A 21,406-nucleotide genomic window follows, 5' to 3' on the forward strand; every position below is an offset into this window, starting at 1 on the left:
AGATTTTATATTAGCAGGGTGGTTCAAAAATATGAAACGATTTGAAGAACACGAGTTAAATCTATTAGTAGTACGATGTAATTCAATCTTTGCACACTTATCAAGAATTAGTGTATCTAAATACATTAATTTCATTATCATGATTAGGATCGCAAAGATTAATTATAATATCCTTATGTAAATACAAAAGAGCAAGCGAGAATTAGTTAAGAGATTTAGTTGATTAATTTAAGGGTGTTTAGATTTAAAGTAGGTACCTTATTTATTTTTATATGAACTAGATCAATTCAAATAATAAATGCTTAACAATGAAACGAATGTCATACATTTCAGAATTGAAGGTATATTAATAAAAAACCATTATTTTATTTATTTATTTTATTAAGGTATATAAGTACCCACATTTCATTCGAACATATACACAGTCACAACAATATAGGCATCCAAAATATTGATATAATTATTAGGTGTAATATTTCATATTGAACTATTTGTATGTATGTATGTATATTGAAATAATAATATGATGTAAAATATTTAGTGGGCAAGAAATGTTACAATCGGTTGGAACTATGACAAGCTTCAATTTAATTAACTTCACATATCATAATGGCACGGAATTAATTTACAGACTTATATAAAACAGATACACCATACATTTTATCGTGACTAATAATTTTAAGTAGTTACTACTGTCGCATACGTTATTTCATTTATATCTTCTTCATATATATTTTTACACTATCTTTTATATTTACAAGTTACATGGCAAACGAGGTTTGGTTTAATAAAACCTTATAAAACTAATAAATTATGTGAAGCAGTAAGTTTAGTTGGGATTTGTTTGAGCTCATTTTGTGCTTAAGACGTTGCTCGTAAATGCTTATAATTAGTGTCTTTTATAATCTGCCATAAATAGATATTATTTATTATTACCGTAGGTTTGTATACACATATTTACAATATCTTAGACGTCGCTAGAAATAATAGTGCTATGTCGAGAGGCAAGTACAAATGCCTATGTACAGATGATCTATACAGAGGATGTCAAACTGTTAAAGATCACCAAGAATAGTGAATATTACAGTTGTAGAAAAATATACATACAAAATGCACGATACATTTCAAATTTACTGTGCAAATACCTCGTGTATTATCACATTGTTTTATTGCATTGGCAGTTTGATTCCAAAATAAATCAGTACTAAGTAGAATAAAAAAAAATACACAAGTAAGCTTTGTATACACAATGTAAATGATGCAATCAAAATTTCTTTTGTCTTTTGTAATATATAATGGCAATATTATATCAAAAAATTCACAGACTTCATATGTGATTTCATTATTGAAACGTAAAAAATTAATCTAATTATCACAGTTTATATTAAAATAATTTTTGCTTATAACAGAAACATAAACATAGCCTTCCTTAACCTATATATTATAATAAATAACTTATATTTGTGTTTTGTTTCCTATTAGCACTTAATACGATATAAAATTTTATACACATTATAGTTCATAACAGTTTTTACAAAATTAAGTAGGGGATAATAACAAACTGGATTATAACTACAATAAAATTCTTAGTTTGATGATATTCAACAACTAACACTAGCCATCAACAAATGGCACAAAGAGCGCGCGTGCGCATTAAGTAGAAATGTTGTTTTTTGAGAGATCAGTCTATAAAACACATAAAACATAACACTTAGTTTTTATACAGTCGTCTCATTTCGGCGCAAGGGTTGCAGTTCCCGCTGCAAATCGTTGTAGTATTCGTGATCAGACATGGACTCCTCTTCCACGGATCTCTGAGGTAAATATTTACTCGTCGTAGGTCGTGGTGTGGACTCACTGCCGCTGCCTTCACTGGGACATTCCAACGGCAACGGTTCCGTGGGTATCCCGATAGTCTGCGGCGGTATACTTTGATCGGACATCAAATACTCAGGATTATCTATGCATCGTTTTGATGCCGCGAATCCACTGTAACACAAGTCTTTCACATCCTGTCCTTCACCTGCTTCACCTATTAAATCCATATAGGCTGAGGCGTTTTGTGTGTGTTGTGGTGAAGGCATCAAATAATCGTCTTCATCCAACGGCAAATTGAGCTTCAAGTTGCCTACTTGTGCGTCTTTTGTTTTGGACATACTATCGAATTTATTTTCATCATCAGGTCTTGATTTCATAGGATCACTGCAATATCTCGAGCTCGAACTTTCTGAAGCACAAACACCATTGTTGTAGTAATGTCGCACTTCTGTTCCGTCTGAATTGTTTGTGTTATTATAGCGTAGCAGATCTTGATCCCATGTTTCCGGTTTATTTCCGGCGTCACTCGTTGCTCCTTCAGGACTCATAGCGTTATTTGTCCAAGAAGAAGACGCACCAGGTTTCAACGACCCGGTGTGTGTTTCAACACCTGTGGTGACTACAGAGTTTGTTGTCGCAGTATCAGGTAAATTCTTAAATTTAGGTTGTAGATATTCATCTGCTTCCACTAACGGTTCGGGACCATCCATGGCTGATGAAAGATTTCTTATCAATTCCTTTTCATCCTGAAAAAGGCAAAAATATTGCTAAATTGTTTAAATATTTTTTTCTAATATATAACTTATTAGGCATATTCACGTTTGCAGCTACGTGGCTGGTAAAACCAGAATGTTATAACAGTATTTATAATTAGTTTTAGACATTATACTTAAATTATTAAAATATATAAAAAAAATATATATCATAAGAAGTAAAATACGCACCTGTGTGGAATAGGAGGGAAGACGCATAAATTTATCTCCAGGAATAACAAGATATCGTCCTGGGTCCCTGGCCATTTCTGCAAACGTGTCTGCCAGTTGTTTAAATGTCGGCCGACTATCAGCGTCCAACATCCAGCAGGATACCATTACACAGTAGATATCCAATGTGCAAATTGCAGGCTGTGGTAGTTTAAGACCATTTTCAATAAGTTCAGGTACATTTCTAGCAGATATGTTTGCATAAGGTCTGGCACCGTAGCTTAATATTTCCCATATGGTCACACCGAATGCCCAAACGTCACTCTTGTGTGTAAATATCCTGTGCTGAACACACTCTAGAGCTAACCATTTAATTGGCATCTTTCCACCAGCTGCTTTGTACTCATCTTCATTTATATCTAATAACTTAGCTAAACCAAAATCTGTTATTTTTACACAGTTTGGAGTTTGTACTAGAACATTTCGTGCTGCTAAATCCCTGTGCACTAAACGTTTCTCTTCTAAATATGCCATCCCACGTGCAATTTGGGTGCACCAATTGAGGAATGCCTTTGATCCTATTTTTTCTTTGTGTGTTCTAACATAGTCTAATAAACAACCTAATGGCATTAACTGAGTTATCAACATCATCTGGTTAGTCATACAAACGGCGAGCAACTGTAGTAAATTAGGATGTTCCACACTCGCCATAATATATGCTTCTTCCAAAAACTCCTTGCTGGTATTTGCACCTGTTCCTTCTTTTAAAACTTTTATTGCAACCGGGATCTTAACATTTGCACCTTCAGGGACCCAAACACCTTTATATACTTTTCCAAATGCTCCGAACCCAAGCATTCCACCTCTTCTTAATTCAGCTTCTTTTACAATTCGAAGTTTAGCTAAGTTTGGTTTTACATTTGTAGGACGAAGAGGTTCATTATCTTCACAACCAGTTAAAACCATCGTCATTTTCACAGCTTCTTTCTTGGCTTTCGCTTTTTGTCTACAGGTATATCCAACAATCGCAAGAATGACTAGTAGGATAAATGCCAAAACTAGAATAATTACAAGAACTGTTGGTATTTTTGCAGTTGCCATTGCAGGTGGACCATTTGCTAAAGCCGAACAATATGGTTCATCTATGGGATTTTGCAATTGTTCGTCAAAATAAATTTTGTGAGGTATATCCTCTGGACAAGAATCAGTACAATTAAATGGTCTAGCATTCGTGTCACTTAAAAATATTTTCAGATTTTGACACTTTATGCAATCAGTGGACATGGGACCTGTACATCCACGGCATTCATGATGACATGGTGTACATATTCTACTTGTTTCGTCCGTGAAATGATCTGTTGGGCATTCATCTTCACATTGATCGCCACGTTTAAATCCATTACACACTTGACATACTTGTTCATGTATACCGAATCCAGTACATTTTCTACACAAAGGATGGCATTTTCGACATACTACTTTTACTTTTCCTTCTAGAGGTTTTACGTTTCCAACCCATTCATTATAGTAGCCGTCAGGGCATGGTTCATTCTCTTTAAGACAACTCTCAACAGTAGCTTCAACACTGATGATAGCCTTTTTACAGGAGTTGCATCCACCTTCTCCGACCGTGTTCGCTGGTCCTGTGCATCCATTAAAACAGTTGTTATGACAAGGCTGACAAGTGCCATTTTCAGAAGGATATCTTGAATCTGGGCACTCCGCCACGCAGTAAGGTCCATCACGCACGTGTCTGCATCTTGTACAGTTTGCTCGACTCGGACCACTACATCCGTCCAGACATTCCGAATGACATTGTTTGCATGTCTTTGGCCCAGCTTTATAAAGCCTGTAATGAGAAAAAAAAGAATAGTCAAGAAAAATCGAATTGTTAACATTAATGGAAAATGTATAAGTGTACACAATATATTTAATCAATTACATCCATATAAACATTCATATAAAAGGAGAAATCGCATTGCTTGGTCTTAATTTTTATATTAGGTTATGTAATGATAGCGAATGTACGCAATGTAATATACTGACCCAGGGTGTACACTGCAATTTTGGATGCATATATCGCCGAACTTGTAGTTTTCACACGAGAGACACTGGTCAGGGCCTGGGCCCCAACAGCCATCAGATGAACATTGTTCATCACAAACCATACTTGCTTTTTCTGAAAAACAAACTAGTTATAGCACAAATACATGCAGGCAGTATATCAAATGTTAGCCTTTTTAGGTCAACTTTCGCAAGTCTGTGTGTTGTGTTTATTATGTGGTTAGTTTGAAAGTGTAAGTAATAAGTATACAATTATATACACATAAGAAAAGTCGCTTGCAGTAAAAATGAAAAAGAATAACAAAATCGCTATGCATTTAAACTAAAATCATTTAATGATTTAAAATAACAATATGACTATTGAGGATCCTCAAATTTTAATAAAATCACGTCAGCAAATAATACTCACCACAAGTTCTTTGATCTCCATTTTTCTGTATAATTTGTTTATGATCCTTAGATTTCACAAGTTTATTCCAGGCTATTTTATCAGCGAAACATAGTTGTCTGTTTTCCATTATAGCAATCGCACCTGAGTTAACCCGCTTCAAAGACTTTAAGCCTAACGATTTTAATGAAGTCTTGACGATGTATAAGGAAGCAAATAGATTCTCTACAACTTGACGGCCTCCTATAACTTCTAAATTACGAAAATACGATAAACTTGTAAAATTTGGATGATGGGCTTGGACATTCAAATAGCCAGTTACTTCTCGCACTGTGCTAAATATTTCAAGTGCATCTGGTTCCATTTTCAAGTAACGATCTCCAAACGAGTAATCAGGATTTATTTGTTGAAAGCCTGTAAATGTCATTTCGAGAATTTCTATTGATCCGTCGATAATCGTGCAGTCCTTAAAACTGTCTATATTCCCCGAATGAATGGGTCTTTCTGCGCGACATGTTTTTGGACAAGTTACATTACAAGGTATACATTCGCCATTAACCGCAGTTTTGTTGGGTGGACAACTGCGCACACATGCTCCATTATCTTTCAATAGATGTTCTGGACAGTTTCGAACACATGTCGCTCCATAAGCGTACTTTCCGTTCGGATTCGGTTCCCAAGAATAAGTAGTTGGATTATATTTTTGCATTTGTGGGCATTCTTGAGAACATGTTCCTTCATCGTAAAAATTCCGACAGGCGAGACACTGACTTGGCAATGGTCCTGTACATCCTCCGGCGCAGAAAGTATTGCAACAATCACGCGGATTAGGACCAAAGCAACGTCCTTGAGCACATTGTGGACTACAGTTTGTTTTTGAAAATTTCTGACAGTTGTGAGGTCCATCACCCCAACAGCCAGCCTCACAACTCGGATGGCATGGCGGGCATTCTCTTTCATTTACTTTAAATGTATAAACGAAAACATATGTTGCATTGACGCCCGTTATAATTTCATCCCAGTTAATAGTCTTAACGTGGCACAAGTTGAAATTATTATAAATTCCAACACTGCCTCGAAGAACGTCTCGTAATGCAGGTAGCTCTAGAGTGAAAGCTGATGACATTGTTACCAAAAGTGCGAATTCCTCTTCTCTCACATTTAATTTAAAAAGAGTTCGCCCGCGTATAATTTGTAATTGTGGTAAAACAATGTGTGCGACTTTTACATACGAAATGAGAACATATCCGGTGACTTCTCTTATGTGTTGTAGGAACGACAAGTCCATGGTTTCATTTTCCAGCCATGTAAGCTCCAGATTGCCATCTACGTATGTACAATTAGTGAATCTGTCTCGCAGATTTCTGTAGTGGGTGTCGCGGTTAGAGGGCACTGACATCCGGCCGTTTGTCCCGATGCATACTGGAAATAAAGGAAAATTCGATGTTAATAAATTTCAAATGTATACATTATTGTTCACCTTTCATCTTTTTAGATAGTACAGTTACATGTTAGAGATCTTTAGGCTTAAAACAAATCAAGAATACGGTTTTATGTTGACATCAGAAGCAGTATTAATTTAATTATTATAATTAGCTCAGTATTATTTTTTAATGCTTTTTGTTGGGTAAATTTACATTGAAGTTTGAACTAGTCAGTTAGGAAATAGCACACGTATACCGAAGAGGCGGTTACGAGTGGGCGGGTTCCAAAACCAGTTTCTTCTACTACGCTACACTTTAGACCGCTATATGAGGCTAAATATTACTATAGTTCCAATGCTGCTCAGAGTCGCGATGTGCGTCGCAATATAAACGTTTCTAATGTTGCTTGATATACTGCACGCATTTCATGTGATATGTGTGCATATACACCTGAATATATTATCTATACTATAACAGGTCGAAATGGTATATTAAAGGTATTTGAAAATATTTCGAGAACCCAGATCTATCGGTCTATGTATATACTAAAGTTATATATAGTCAAATGTGGGATATTTTATGTTCTCTGGGGTGAGGAAGTTAAAGTAATAATGTGTACATTGTTGCAACTCAATAACCGGCAGTCCGAATTCATTAATTCCACTTTTTTGTTAGAAATAAATACTTTAAAGGTTGTAATGTATAGATCATGTTCGTCCGCATAGAACGACAACCGAAATTTTGAAATCTATACTCCTACATAATACAAATGAGCAAGTTAGCACGTGAATATAGAAATATTTTCTGTTTGGATTGCGAGATTTAGTTCTTATGACTAAATCTCGGCCTCTGTAGACAATATCGATTGAGACTAGTCAACTGCGCAGGAGTATATATTTTTGAATATCAGTATGTGCGCTAGCGCAAGTGAACTGCCTGTTAATTTATATAAGAATAATATTAACTGCGTAATTTCTTGGTTTGTTTGTGTTAGAAAATCTTGATAATCAAGAACTGAAACTATATTCAAAATTCTTTCACTACTAAAGAAGTAATTCATCCCTCAATTAAAATTGGTACACGCATTCAAAAGCTGAAGGGATTTAAGTGTTCCTACATTTCTAAATAAAACATTTCAAATGTTTTATGATTTCTTTTGAGCGATGTCCATTTCGTCGGTTCACCTTTACGGCGAAATGTGTACACAAAGGAGATAGGTACAGTACTAGCCAGGGGGTAAAATTTACCTGCTTCACAGATAATAGTCTTTTTAAGGACCACAAGAGGTGGGCCAGGCGTCATTTGATACGCTTACATTTTTGAATGCAGGTAAATATAAAATACCTCTAGAATCTACTGCGACACGTTTTGAGATGTGAAATTGTTTTAAAAATATATTGCATTCGGCCACGACGTTTTACATGTGCTAACTTATATTACCTACTTTCTCAAGGCTCTTGCCATATCTGCTAAAAGTAATGACCAATTGTGAATCGAAACTTCGAGAATGGATACGATGTGTCCACATCTGTCGTATTATTTATTCATTACTATCTTATATCTCTACATCATCACATTATTATTTAATATAACTACAATAACAAATTCTTATGAAGTGCTCAAAGTAAAAATGATTATTCAATAATACAATCAAGAGCAGAATAATAGGTACAAAGAACGATCGACCATGGTAAAATATTTGTAGGTTTCATCACAGCGACATGGTTTGTAAACATGTATAAACTTGGCAAGGTGCCTCCCACGTCCACACTCCACAGCCGATTTCAAATGTCGCTGGATAGAGCGAACGCGTTTGTTTTATGAACGTTGGTTTTGGTGAATCGGCGTGAGGGTAGAAAAATCCGGTGTCCGGTCGACCCAGATGCGTGCACCATGCCGATGACATGGGCGATAGTATTGACATGTGGATGTTGCACGTCGCGCTGACTGCCTCTGTGTGACACCTTTCTGCCCGACGCTGATTACATCGCGATTAATCACCGAACGAATAGTTTGCTTAAATAAATCGCAATCAAAACAATTTCCCGTCATTAGCGAGGTCTCATGTTTGAAAGTATCTCTGCAATTTCCTCTTCTTAGCCAGCAGTCGCGATTTCGCATGTCTTTTCTTAACAAATCTTTCAACTCGAGTGCCTATAAAGGCTTAGCATGTAAAGCTCCGCGACTGGTTTGTCTCAGGCGAATGTTTTTATCCAGTTACTTGCATTCTGAAGCACTGGAACCAGTTTTGATCCACTAACATTTCATTCGGGCAACTCTACCTTTCACTACAATCTCTTATTGTGTACGATTAATCGTACGAATTGGTTTTATGAGACAAAACAACTAACAAATTTCACATGTATCTTATTATTGACGTTTGCATTTATCCTATGAAATGATATAGTAATTATAAGCAACGGGAAGTAAAATTTGATATACCTATTTTAATATTCGGGTAAACAACTTTCATACACGCGTGTATTCCAGTAAAAGTTGTTCTGGAGATCAAGTACGGACTAAAAAATTTTGAATGTTTTATATAGCTATAAATGCGTTCTAGTGGAAAATGAAAGCAGATATTTTAAACGTAGACCTGTATTGCATCAAATTTTTATTGCATTTCTTTAGGTAAAACATTTTAACGCCAACGACATTCTCATTTGCAGTCACGTACGTAACGGTTTGAATCAGTACGATCCTCAGTTTGAAATATAATATGTTAATAAGAATTGATGGAAGGTACCATTTGTGGAAATATACATGTTTAACCAGATATGTAAATAGGTTGCTTCGTACCATTTTCATTGATGGATTTTTAAATGCATAACACAAACATCTTTTTGGTTTTAAATTATGCAGAAAGTTATATCGATGTTTAAGATGTTAAATATTATATTAGCATTGACGTACTTGACTGTTATATAATATGTATAAAAAATATATTTATGAGGAAGACATATGTGCCGAAGAACTAAACAATCTTAGTAAATTTGAATCTCTATAAAAAGTTCCAGAATTTATTTATATAGAGTCTTGTATGTAATTTATTTATATAGAGACGGGCGATTACTGATTACTCGTCATGACATCCCAACATGAGCCTTATTCTGAATATTATATTTATTAAGTAATTTAGAACACGCTTAACATTTGGTCTTGATGTGTTTACGTTAGATTCGTGTGAAAAATGAAAACGGTTTCAACGTTTTAAGTATATCTTTAGTTTTTCTTATATACAGCGAGAATGAAAATGTAACAAAGTTTAGATAGTATAAATATAAAAAAATATTGCTTCGAAATAAAAAAATATATGTATTATTCGAGGATAACTAACGTAATTTTTATGCCGAATATTTCATAGATATATGAATACAGTATATGACATCTGCCAACATAAATTGATCGAATCTAAAGATTGTCATTATCGTTAATTCGTAACTTTAATTATTTCGAAATCTAGAGGAGTCATCCGGGTCAAGAAACTTAAGCATCTCATTATAACCTGATTGAGCTAATATGGCTGTTAATTCATACTTTCAAAAGATACTTTGTCGCATCCACATAGTAAAAATCCATAAATAACGTTATAAACAGCGATAAAATTTAAAATGTTAATTGATATGTTAATAAATTAATTCCATCATCTTAGAATTTGGTATTTTACTTTATTAGTGTAGTTGTATGACAAATATATTTGAATGATATCTTTCAAACGTAATTTATGCTTATATATACAATCTTTGTAATCCTAGATAAATTTTACATGAATGTATAAAAAGTTTTGGTTTGCTTGGTTTATTTAATGGATCCCAGTTGCATTGATTTATCGCCCCTAAAATATTATAAATTTAATGAATATCCACAAATTAACAGATTTTATAATTTCTACGAACGCGTGGAGGTCAAATAGCATGTCAGGCAAGACGCGAAATCGCTATGTGGTTTTTCTGTGATTGTTACAACGTGTCGTGAGCGTTTTTATTAGAGCCATAACGTGAATTCGCCATATTTTTTCACTCAATGCGCGCTCATTTGGACGTAAAATACAAGATTTGCTCGTTTAAGGGTCAAAGCCATAAAATGTAGGTTATTATAAAAGATTATACAGATACCACGGCCACCAATAATGTATGCTGCTATTAATTATGCCTTTAATATCAATATAATAAACCTATTATTATTAATTATATTGCATTTATCCAAATACATATGGCTTCGCTTTGTTGGGTTGTCACATGCAGTAACGAGCGCTTCGTCGAAATCCGTTCAGTCTTTTCGGTGTGATAAAGTCAATAGATGATTGTATATTCTTATAATGATACAATCTTTAAAATTTTAACATAATATTACTTAGAATTTTAACAAAAAAAAAATCGGTGCACTCATACAATGGCTACATCTATTGAAGTATATATACCTAGTGAACTCAATTGATTGCACTGTATAGAAAAAATGGTTAAACTTCGATATGAAAGTAAAAACCTAGAAAGCGACGTTGTCGGTAGGAACTAGTATCAAAATTATTTGTAAAAAGTATTGCTGTAGATAATTAACTTAAATATTTTTAATGGCTGGCAAATTAAGCAAAGCATTTAATAATTACATTCCTTGGTGCCAAATTTAAATATTTACAAATAGGTATTAATATAATTTTGATCAGATTTTAATTGTATATAATTTAGTTCCTTTGGTTCTGTATGCCAATTATAATTAAAATTGCATATCTAATAATTTTGCACTGTAAACATATTACCTAGTACTTTATAAGTTTATCTCCATAAATAAGTATTTTCTGGCTTTGCTTTATAACAAAGAAGAATCGCTGGATGCATTTAAACACCTTCCTTTGAAATCCTTACAGTATTCTATTGTTAAGGATCTTAAGTTTCTTTTCATTTCGGAAAACAATATCGCTGTCTTTTGTATTGACTTGCTCCAACGCGAGGCCCTTCAGGTCGCCCCGCGCCCCTATTCACTTGCCATATACCTTACTAGCTACATAAAGTTATGTTGGTGAGTCCACGATAAGCTTTGTTTATTTTATTCCGAACCTTAAATTATACCAAGATAACGTAGTTATACAGCGGTGCTTTGTATTGCTTAGGCGTTATATTATCATACATTTTAGCACTATACCGTTTAGCCACAGCAACATAAATTCCTGCACACTAACGTGTCAACAAACAACAACAGTTGTCATACCGGTTTAGAGAATGCAAAACGAAATTCAAATTTTACGTATATCCAAAGTCCATTAGCGGTTACAATCACCGAATGGTAGTCAACTGTTATTGAGCAGTGAGCACTAAAAGTTGTTACTAAATGGGAAAGTCAAACGTATAGCACTGTGGGCGGCACTTACTCTTGCCCTTAACGAATTCCGAGTGTTTGTGTCGGGCTGGTACGACATGGTGGAGGCGGTGAGCGCGGGCGGCGCCGGCGCTGGCAGCCAGTGCGACGAGGCACAAACACCACAACAAGGTACGCGCACCGATCATGCTGCGACATCACTCGCGTTGCACTGAACACAACCGACCGCGGCAAACTTCCATCGTGTACTGGCCCGCCCGGTTTCCAAAGTCCGCGGTGCGCGGACGCAGGTAAAGGTGTACGAAACTATAGAGCACTCGGCGCGTACAACCTTTTACCGCCAATTTTAAAGTTTTGTTACCCATATGTATACGACGTTCAGAGATATCTTTACGTTTAATAATCATACATATTTTGAATTGTGTATGTTGATTTTTAATTATGAATATTTATAGTTATAAATCTCAGATTTTCCATGAAGATAAAAATGAAGATATTCCAAGAATTAATAAGACAAAGAGATAAATTATGTAGTTAAGGAAAATATCCATTAACATAATAATTAATACAGGAATGTCTATATCGCACTAAGTCTATATACATTATAGTTCTGCCTTCTTACAAGCGCAGATAAACGTGAAGAAGGACGCAGGTATGCGTTGGAGTCGCTACTCTCACAGAAAAAGCCACGTAACAAAAGTTTAATAAGCGCGTATTGTAAGCCCGTGCCTGCGCAGATACAAATAAAAATAATAATCGAACATGCAACAGGCCGTTAAGAGCTTTTGTAAAGCTTTCAGTGATCGAGGTGAAATTATTAATCGTTCAATAACTTTCTTACACATGCATAATATTTTATACGAAATAAACTTGTATGTTCAAATAGTAATTATTTTAGAATTATTAATTGATCTCTATCTCTCTTTCCTTTAAGTCTTTATAAATAATGGTGACATAACTTTATTACACTTCAGGGTTGAAAATTATAGTAATGACATATTAATACATTGACTGTCGAACTGTATTAAAACACGAAGATTTATTTAGTTATTAAAACTTCGAAATTTGTGTGTCTACTGTTTAGGATTCCAAGTAATTATTATCTCGTGATAACTAAGATCGGTGAGATGAAGCGCGCGTTGAACTCTTTTCGAAAGTAAAACTGACAATTTTGATGAAACCAGTGGAACGAATTGTTCAAAATTAATTCTCATTTGTTAAATATAATTAAAATGTAGCAGAAAAATTGGGTAATATGAACACGCCTACAGGAATCGGATTTTGCTTCTTAAACAGACAGGAACGTTTTTGCTTTTTATATCATAGTAAAATCAATGTATGATATCAAAAACTACATTATGTATACATATTAAAGTTGTGAAAAAATTAATTCTATGTAAAAAAAAAAACGTTAAATTCATTTTAAATACCAACTACAATTTTTGTAAACGTCGACATACATTAACTTGAAAAATAATTATAATCATAACACTTTCCTACGCGTCGTCTTCAAACTTTTAAACGATGAAAATAAAGTTCATTAGTTGTAGGGACGCATCGTGGTTTTTCAAGTTTCTATTTAACAAAGAGACCACTTGACTGCTTTGTGTTCGCACAATGACGTTTGATTTCTTCTATTGTGAAGCAGGTACTGGCCACTGTATACTCTAATGTGTACCTTGCTTACCTGCCTCGCTAGATAAACCCAAGCGTTATTGTCTAGTTTTATTATTTAAGAGCTTGCTAAAACTGCTTCATTTTGTACTGCATTAAAATTTAGAATTGGCGGATTAAATGGTATAGATACTAATATGTTACGTACGCTAGATTGTTAATTAAAATCTACTTGAAAGCTCTCTTATTAAAAGTATGTATCTTATTAAAAACATATATCTTGACTTTTTATATATAATGTAAAGCATTCTTTACAATCAAATATATTTTATATCCTTTTTGTTCTAACAAACTGTACGATTATAAACAAAACAATAAAGTTGAGAGTTATTAAAAACATAATCTCAAACGTTGAATCATTAATATAAAACATAAAATTTTAATAGATGTATTGGTATGTAAGCGATTCCTGAACCCAAAAATATACCCCACTGTGACGGGGTAGACGATGCGGTTCATCTTTATGATGTAGAGTCTCGTTCTGGTTATAAATGATATATTGAGTTTTCTTGTTGCATTCTTAAGATTTAATTTTGAATATCTAAATATGTACTGTCTGCGGTGTTGTTTTAGCTTCAAAAGTCAGGATATCCAATATGTCGGCATCTGCTACCCCCAACTGCTCATCGCTTCATACGTTAGTTAGATACGGGTTATATAATTTATCACATTCAAACGATCATAACGCGCAGGCACACCAGCAATCGAATCATTAGTACCTTTTATGTTGGTATACAAAAACGATGTGCTGGCATTATAGCATGTTAAATTATCACCCAATCTGTATTGAAAATAGTAACTAGATGTTAAAAATTAAAATGAAAATCGGATCGATGTTTTTTGTAAATTTATGTATATCAAAATATTATGCACACACACATTAAAATTATTATCTTAAATCATTCGAAATGCACGTTTGGCCTTTGATCCTAAAAATGAACAAAGAATAGTACAATGTTGTATAGATAATGAATACTGCCTCAAGATATGCATCCAGTTGCATGAGATCTTGACGAGCAATTCACATGGTAATGCCAAATATTCGTGGAATGATCGCTTTTAGCTTTAAACCCTGAAGCGATGCAGACGGCGACTCCGATGAATAGAAAGTGCTGTCTGATTGTTATGTATAATAAATACTTGTATATTTAAACATATTCAATAAACGTTTGAAAATGTTAACTTGAAATTATTTTAAACAATATTTGCGTACTTTACAATGTATGTAACATACAACAGGTAGTTATTTTGCTGGCTCAATTTTTTAATACATAAATGAGAATAATTTGGCGTGTATAAGGGTATATTCAGTTTTGAAACTAAAGTGATCTCAACAGATGCACTTTTGACATACTGATCGAACAAAGGGCTCGCTTGTATTCACACGCTCATAACAAAAGATATTTTTTGCGTTGAAGATTCCGAACGAAATCTAAACGCGAATCACACTGTGGGAGCGAGCCTTATTTTGAAATGTAGATTTTTTGGTGTAAAATAATTATCTTATTCGTGTGTCAGTCGATTACAAAGTATTTTAAATATTAGTCGCTCAATACTTTTCTTTAAAGCAATTTTAAAACAAGTTTGATCTATTTAAGTGTATAAGAAGATTAACAGATGTAAAAGTATTTATATTTATCAACAATGGCCTCTAGAGATAGTAATAAATCTGCCTAAACAAAAACTGCATTCCGCTACACCACTCGACGACTAAAATGGACGATTAAAATCAAAAACAAACTACAACTGAGCTCGCTTTTGTCTTACTCGTGTCTACAACAGGCTTTTATCTGCTGGACACCAAGCCACGAAAAAACTCCCGAAGGTAAAGTGGCGCGCAGGTAATCCGCGCCATTTTGTTATACCTTTTTTATTGTTACTCTTTCATAGTTATCCTTATGTTTTATTGCTTGTTCGATTTCATGTTCAGATATATCTTTACTAATTAGAGGGTTGCGGTCGCATTAAAGCTGCATCTAATCAAATAACTGAACAGTATTAGCATTAGCATACGGTGATTTATTATTTGATACAATTTCAAAATTCATTGTTAAATAGTGCTTTCTGATTGAACATAAATAATGCTGCGCGAAGAAAATATTCTATTAAAATATCTGCGTCATTTTTTGTATGTGCGTTAATAATTAGCACATACCCACATGTTTTTGACTAGATATATTACTTGTATATAAAAAGGTGTAATATCTATGTATGCTGCTAAATGAGATCTTTCATCAAGTGCTTTAAGTACATAGAAAATCATTAACTAACATTAAATCTGTATAAATCGAGATAGGAACGTTACATACTACGAAGGTTCTATCTAGGGTTATCGTATCGAGAACATTAACTGTTTTGCTAGATTATGTACACTGATCCTCGATTTGAGTCATATTATAGATGAAATGTAGTTTAGTAATTTTCAATTTTCGAATCACACTTAAAAGCTAACTAGTCGAATTCCTCTATTATAAAGCATTGTTCAAAAAAAAGTATGTTTAAAAAAGATACACAACTCAAAATTGAGGTTCAAAATTGTCTATCTTTATGTTTGTCTATCGTAATCTCGATAATTATTAAAACAGTATGAATTCTTTCGCCATTTATTTTATTTACACCATGAGAATAGTGCCCCTTCAGTGACTTATACTAAATTTGTTTGAGATCAATGTATACATTAATAAATAATACTTTTAGAGGCGCATGAAAGTGGGCACTTGTATGCTGGGTCAGCTGGTCGTGAAATAAACGAATAGGTATTTGCTCAAAACTTACAAATAATACTTTATATAAAACTAAAATGACATATAATGTTCATAAGGTACATATTTATAGTAAATATTTAACTGTTGTTTAAATAAATCTATCTATGGTACACAGTGGTATTAAGAAATGTTATTTGCTTGGAACTAACCAACTTGTTTGTACGATAAGAGAGTTACCTGAGATGATTGCTGATGATGATGCAATGCTTGTCTGACTTTTTTAGTTAAGAGATAATGAAAGGATTGTCTTCTTTATATAAAAAATGTGTTTTTCTTAATTTATTTTCGCAATACAAGACAGTGCTTTATATGGTGTTTGAAACTATGTTACCGATGGCTATCCAATTATGAAAAAAGTTATAAGTTGTTTCTCTCTTCTTAGTAATATATGGTCAATATATTATTATAAACATATATAAAACATGTACAAGAATAATTATTTTTATACAGTAATATCAACTAATTTGTATAATGTAAACGTTCAAATTTTAAGAGTATAGCTCGTGACGTAATATACCAAATGAAGACTTCGTACTAACATTAGTGGATTTAACTTATAATTACGCGCATGTTAAGAATTTGAAAAAACAGTTACTATAGCCATAACCTGAGAGAATTTTAAAAAATATGGATTTTATACAAATTTGACAAACACTAAACGAAAAAGAGCATAACGGCACAGATTTATTTGGATCTGTGATATATCACACCACTTAAAATTAGTGAACATAAACTGCGCTTAAAACTGGATTCTACCTAGTTGTCGATTTGGGACTTATATAAAACACAGATATACACACACATTAATAAAAAAATAAAGAAACGCCTAATAAAAACGAGGTTTTTTAATACATTGTGACTTCGCTTTATTCCAGTTTGTTAGATGAATGAGAAAAATATAACCTAATTATTGATGCAGGTCACATGAGTTTCTTAAAAACAGCGAATTAAAGGTAATATTATTCTAAGGCGTGTAACCGTACGCAAAAATTGGTAGCAAATATGTCTCGACACGGAATTTAAATGCGATGATTTCTTTGTATCTATACATATTTAATGAAGTTGCGTGTCTCTAGGCGAAATTCTTTAAATGGACAAAGGTGACATTGAATATAAATAAGCAACGATACTTTTACACAGTAATTTTTCAAACAATATGACAAAATTTCTCATCTTTACTTTTTTAGTGAACACTACCTCATAGAGGCATCAAAGAATTATATTCTTTGAATGAATAAAAGTGTATGTGTGATAACTAAACTGATATTAGTATCAGTTTTTGATCGAGTTTTTAATTTTTGTGGCGTTTGTGTGTTGTAATAATATTGAAATGCGTGTTTATTCAAAATGCAAGTATCAAGTTTAGCTGTTTCAAAAACATTGACGCATGTAAATAATAAGAAACAATAGAGGGCAAGAGGTAGAGGGCAACCCGAACTAAAGGAGACCTGTGTTTCTTTGTACAATGACGTTTTGGGTCAGTACCTGCTAATGTTTACATTAATTATGTATTATACAAAGAACAGAGTTCGTTGAGGCCCACGACCGTTAATTAGAATATTAAGTAAGGTAATTCACTAATTGCAAAACATTTTTGTACAATTTTTAAAAAGTGTCATTTTGGTATAATATTGATTACAGCTTATTTCTTTTAATAAAGTTTTTAGTTTTTATATTTAGAACGAGTTAATTATTGTTATGATATGTTTTTTGATTATATTTTTTATGATAATTTTGCCTAAACTATACTACAGTCTCTGCGTTTTGGTGGTATGCATTACTGAGAAATTATCATACTTTCAAATTTGTATCTTTACTCTATATTTTATTAATGTCTAGATGCGTTATCAATCATATAAACATTATTTATATATTTTCTTAACATGCTCATGTGAGCCTGTTAAGAAATTATATAATGTGTATACAGGTATATTACTGAGATTGAGATTTTTTAAGATAAAAAAATAATTGATTGTATGAATTATATACAGAAGTCCATGTATACCCACAAGTGTACGTCAGAAGGAATTCTTGAAATTAAAAAGCGCTTTCAAATTTTAAAATTACAGCGCGTTTTACAAAGTTACCGTATACACCTGTGTAACTAATATTAAAAAAAAATTCAAATACGAAAATTCAAAAGTCTAAATACTTAATTCGACAATGCATTTCGGCATAACGTTTGCCTGGCGCCGCGTGCTAATTCATCGTTTAACATATTTCTGTATAAACCCTTTTATGTTTTTTGTGAAACCAGCTCTTGATGTTGCTTCGCCTCAAAACGTTGAGTGCGGCACCGTTTCATAATAATTTATCTTGTTTGTTTTAACAGCATTAACAACCTTGTTTTAAAATAATTCTGATGTTTTAAATGTACGATAATTATAATACTTAGCGTGTCCCATTAAGATCCAGTCACACGGTGACACTAACACCAAATAAAAAGAGGCAACATCTTTCATTCGACGGCACTTTGAATATTGTAAGAGGCTACTTCCAAAAGCAGATAACGTCTCCTTTTCAAAGATTAAAAAAAAGTCGGACCCATTTTGTAAACAGGTTGTAAACGATCTTGTAAGCGATGTTCAAACGCAAAATGGTGCAATAAATAAACAATTAATACTAATTCCTTCAAAGCATTTTATGTTGATTTAAATTGTTTTTGATTAAATGTCCCTGAAGTCCAGTGTTTGAAAAAGGACGGAGTTTTATATAAATAATGGTAAAGATTGATAAGTACATTATATTGTAATATATTTATGAATAATACCATTACATCATTTGTTCATTAAAATGTTACAACAAAGCGATTTATAATACTGATTTACCTCCAGTAACAACTCGCCTACACGTTGACCCTAAGCTGATTCATGTCGTGAAGAAAAAAAAAATATAAAGGACAGTTTCTATGTAATTACTTACTAAAACTAGTACGAGTCAACACATTTATATAACTTAGGTGTTTGATGCTTATATAAAAAAAACTATTCTTTGATGCTGAATTTTTCAGTGTGGGAGTCGAGCACGCTCTGGCACGAATCGCTTGCTCTGAGGAAGACAAAGCGTGAAGCATTAGCATGCTGCTATGTTTCGTTCGCCGAGTGGGGGACCCTAAGGCCTGTATTATTCTCCTCGCCCCTCCTACCCCATTCCTTTATTCCCTTCATGAATCCTTTCGTTATCCTTTACCCCTTGAAATCGGTACACATTTGCCATGGAACACCTCTGCAAATCTTCATATGGGCGATGGTGGTCTTACCATCATGCGAACCACCAGCTCAGTGGCCCGTTATTCATACATAAAAAATGTTGTCATCGTATACCTAATCATATTATAATACGTTACGTACGTTATCCTATTTATACAAAAATATGAAAAAGGGAAAACCCACATTGGTTGCGAAACTTATATTATTTTTTTTCTTTGTCATTCACTGATATGTTTAACTTTATGCGAACAGATTATTTTATAACAGAAACACAGCTACATAATCGATGGACTGCGATAAATTTATTTTGCAACTAAATGACATCATTAAATCAACACATAATGACGTTAAACAGGTTCTATGATTGAAGTTATAATAAACAATAATATCAAGGTTTTTAGTATTTCCTAATATTATTATTACATCAATATAATATGGTCACAAGTCGTAAAAATTTCCATAACATTTTTGCTCAGCCAGATCATAAGGTGCTATTAAAAAAATAAATAAAAAGAGGTTTAACATCTTACATCAACCTCCTTTATAGAAATATCAGTTAAAATATTAAGGCTCAACACATAAGGATTCTTTATCAAGTCATTTCAAAGCCTCTCCTAAAAGCTTGTACACGAACACGACTCGTGCCTGTAATCAAAGTTCAAACCGCTCTAAAAGTCGGGATTGGGACATTAGGGGCTATTAGTGTATCCAAAACACTTACACATGCCGCATGCTTGTATTCGTTTTATTTCTTACTACACATGTATTTTGTCCTCCGCTTCTAGCTTAACATGATATTTAATTAACATTAAATCTCTACCTGAAACGGGTATTAATCATTAAATTTACAATGGTGCTTGGATAACTGTTACATTATTCTAGAATCTATATTCGATTTACGATTTGTTATATTGTAACGATTTGAATTCATCTGGATACCTTGTAAAACATAAAAGTTTCCATAAAATATTTAATTTATTATGCGTATTTAAAATATTATGAGAATGAATTTTTATTTCGACGTAGGTTGCACCATTTGTGCAATAATATATTTGTTGGTTATGGTTTTGTTTAATTATGTTCCGTATTTTTTCTTTTTTGTGTATCTTATAGATATATGTACTATATTATTGTCCTTTTTTAATGAACTATTTGATGAACGCCTCCACATAGTGCTAGTTCTAATGATTATCGCGTTGCGCTCGAAAAATCAGCTAATGATGTTCGTCAGTTAGGAATTATGTTAAAAATGTCATAAGTAAATAGAGGTCAGAGGATTTCCGTTAGCGTGCACTCATATATTATATCATTAAGTACCTCGGACAAAGGTACGTAATAATGCCAAGATTTTTATTATCGGCGTCATTACCAGCACTCATTCATTCATATAAATAACAACTTGTAAAAAATGAGTGGAACGAAGGAATTTCCACGTTCTTATTTTAATATTTATAAGATAATAATTTTACTGAATGCTTGTGAGTACCTCGTCTGCCTAGCCTAACGTTTCATACTTAGCACCTACCTACTTCAATAGCCTTGTCTGTACAACAGATAATAAAATTATACTTATACATATATTAAAATAAAAAATGGTATATTATAAAAATGCCATCGACATAGATCGATATTGTCATTCCGATTCTTAAAGAAATGAAGAAAATCGATAGATATTTATTTAACATTTTTACTTTATTGCGGACTCGGTAGATAGAGAAATACAGAAAGAATATAAAATAAACATGTAAAAATGGCGGTTTTATCGCTAAAATTTGATACCTACTTATGTATTATTAACAACAATATAAATTAAATGGGATATCTGATT

The 21,406-nt window shown here is 33.1% G+C and overlaps 1 protein-coding gene across 2 annotated transcripts in view; it reads right to left on the bottom strand.

Annotated features, from left to right (window-relative positions):
• Positions 1-363: 363 nt before the first annotated feature.
• The window catches only part of LOC119835646 (epidermal growth factor receptor), a 61,912-nt gene continuing 40,869 nt past the window's right edge, over positions 364-21,406 (bottom strand). The window contains exons 1-5 of one of the 2 annotated variants that reach the window (XM_038360598.1): positions 11,983-12,201; positions 5,215-6,615; positions 4,788-4,920; positions 2,763-4,590; positions 364-2,564 (exon numbers count right to left, since the gene is read on the bottom strand). In XM_038360598.1, coding sequence (XP_038216526.1) covers positions 1,719-2,564; positions 2,763-4,590; positions 4,788-4,920; positions 5,215-6,615; positions 11,983-12,118 — 4,344 coding nt within the window. In that variant the 5' untranslated portion in view covers positions 12,119-12,201 and the 3' untranslated portion in view covers positions 364-1,718. Of the gene's footprint in view, positions 2,565-2,762; positions 4,591-4,787; positions 4,921-5,214; positions 6,616-11,982; positions 12,202-21,406 lie in introns of those variants that run through there. The other variant, XM_038360599.1, reaches the window with a different exon arrangement.

Source organism: Zerene cesonia, chromosome Z, assembly GCF_012273895.1.
Source record: "Zerene cesonia ecotype Mississippi chromosome Z, Zerene_cesonia_1.1, whole genome shotgun sequence".
Taxonomy (NCBI): domain Eukaryota; kingdom Metazoa; phylum Arthropoda; class Insecta; order Lepidoptera; family Pieridae; genus Zerene; species Zerene cesonia.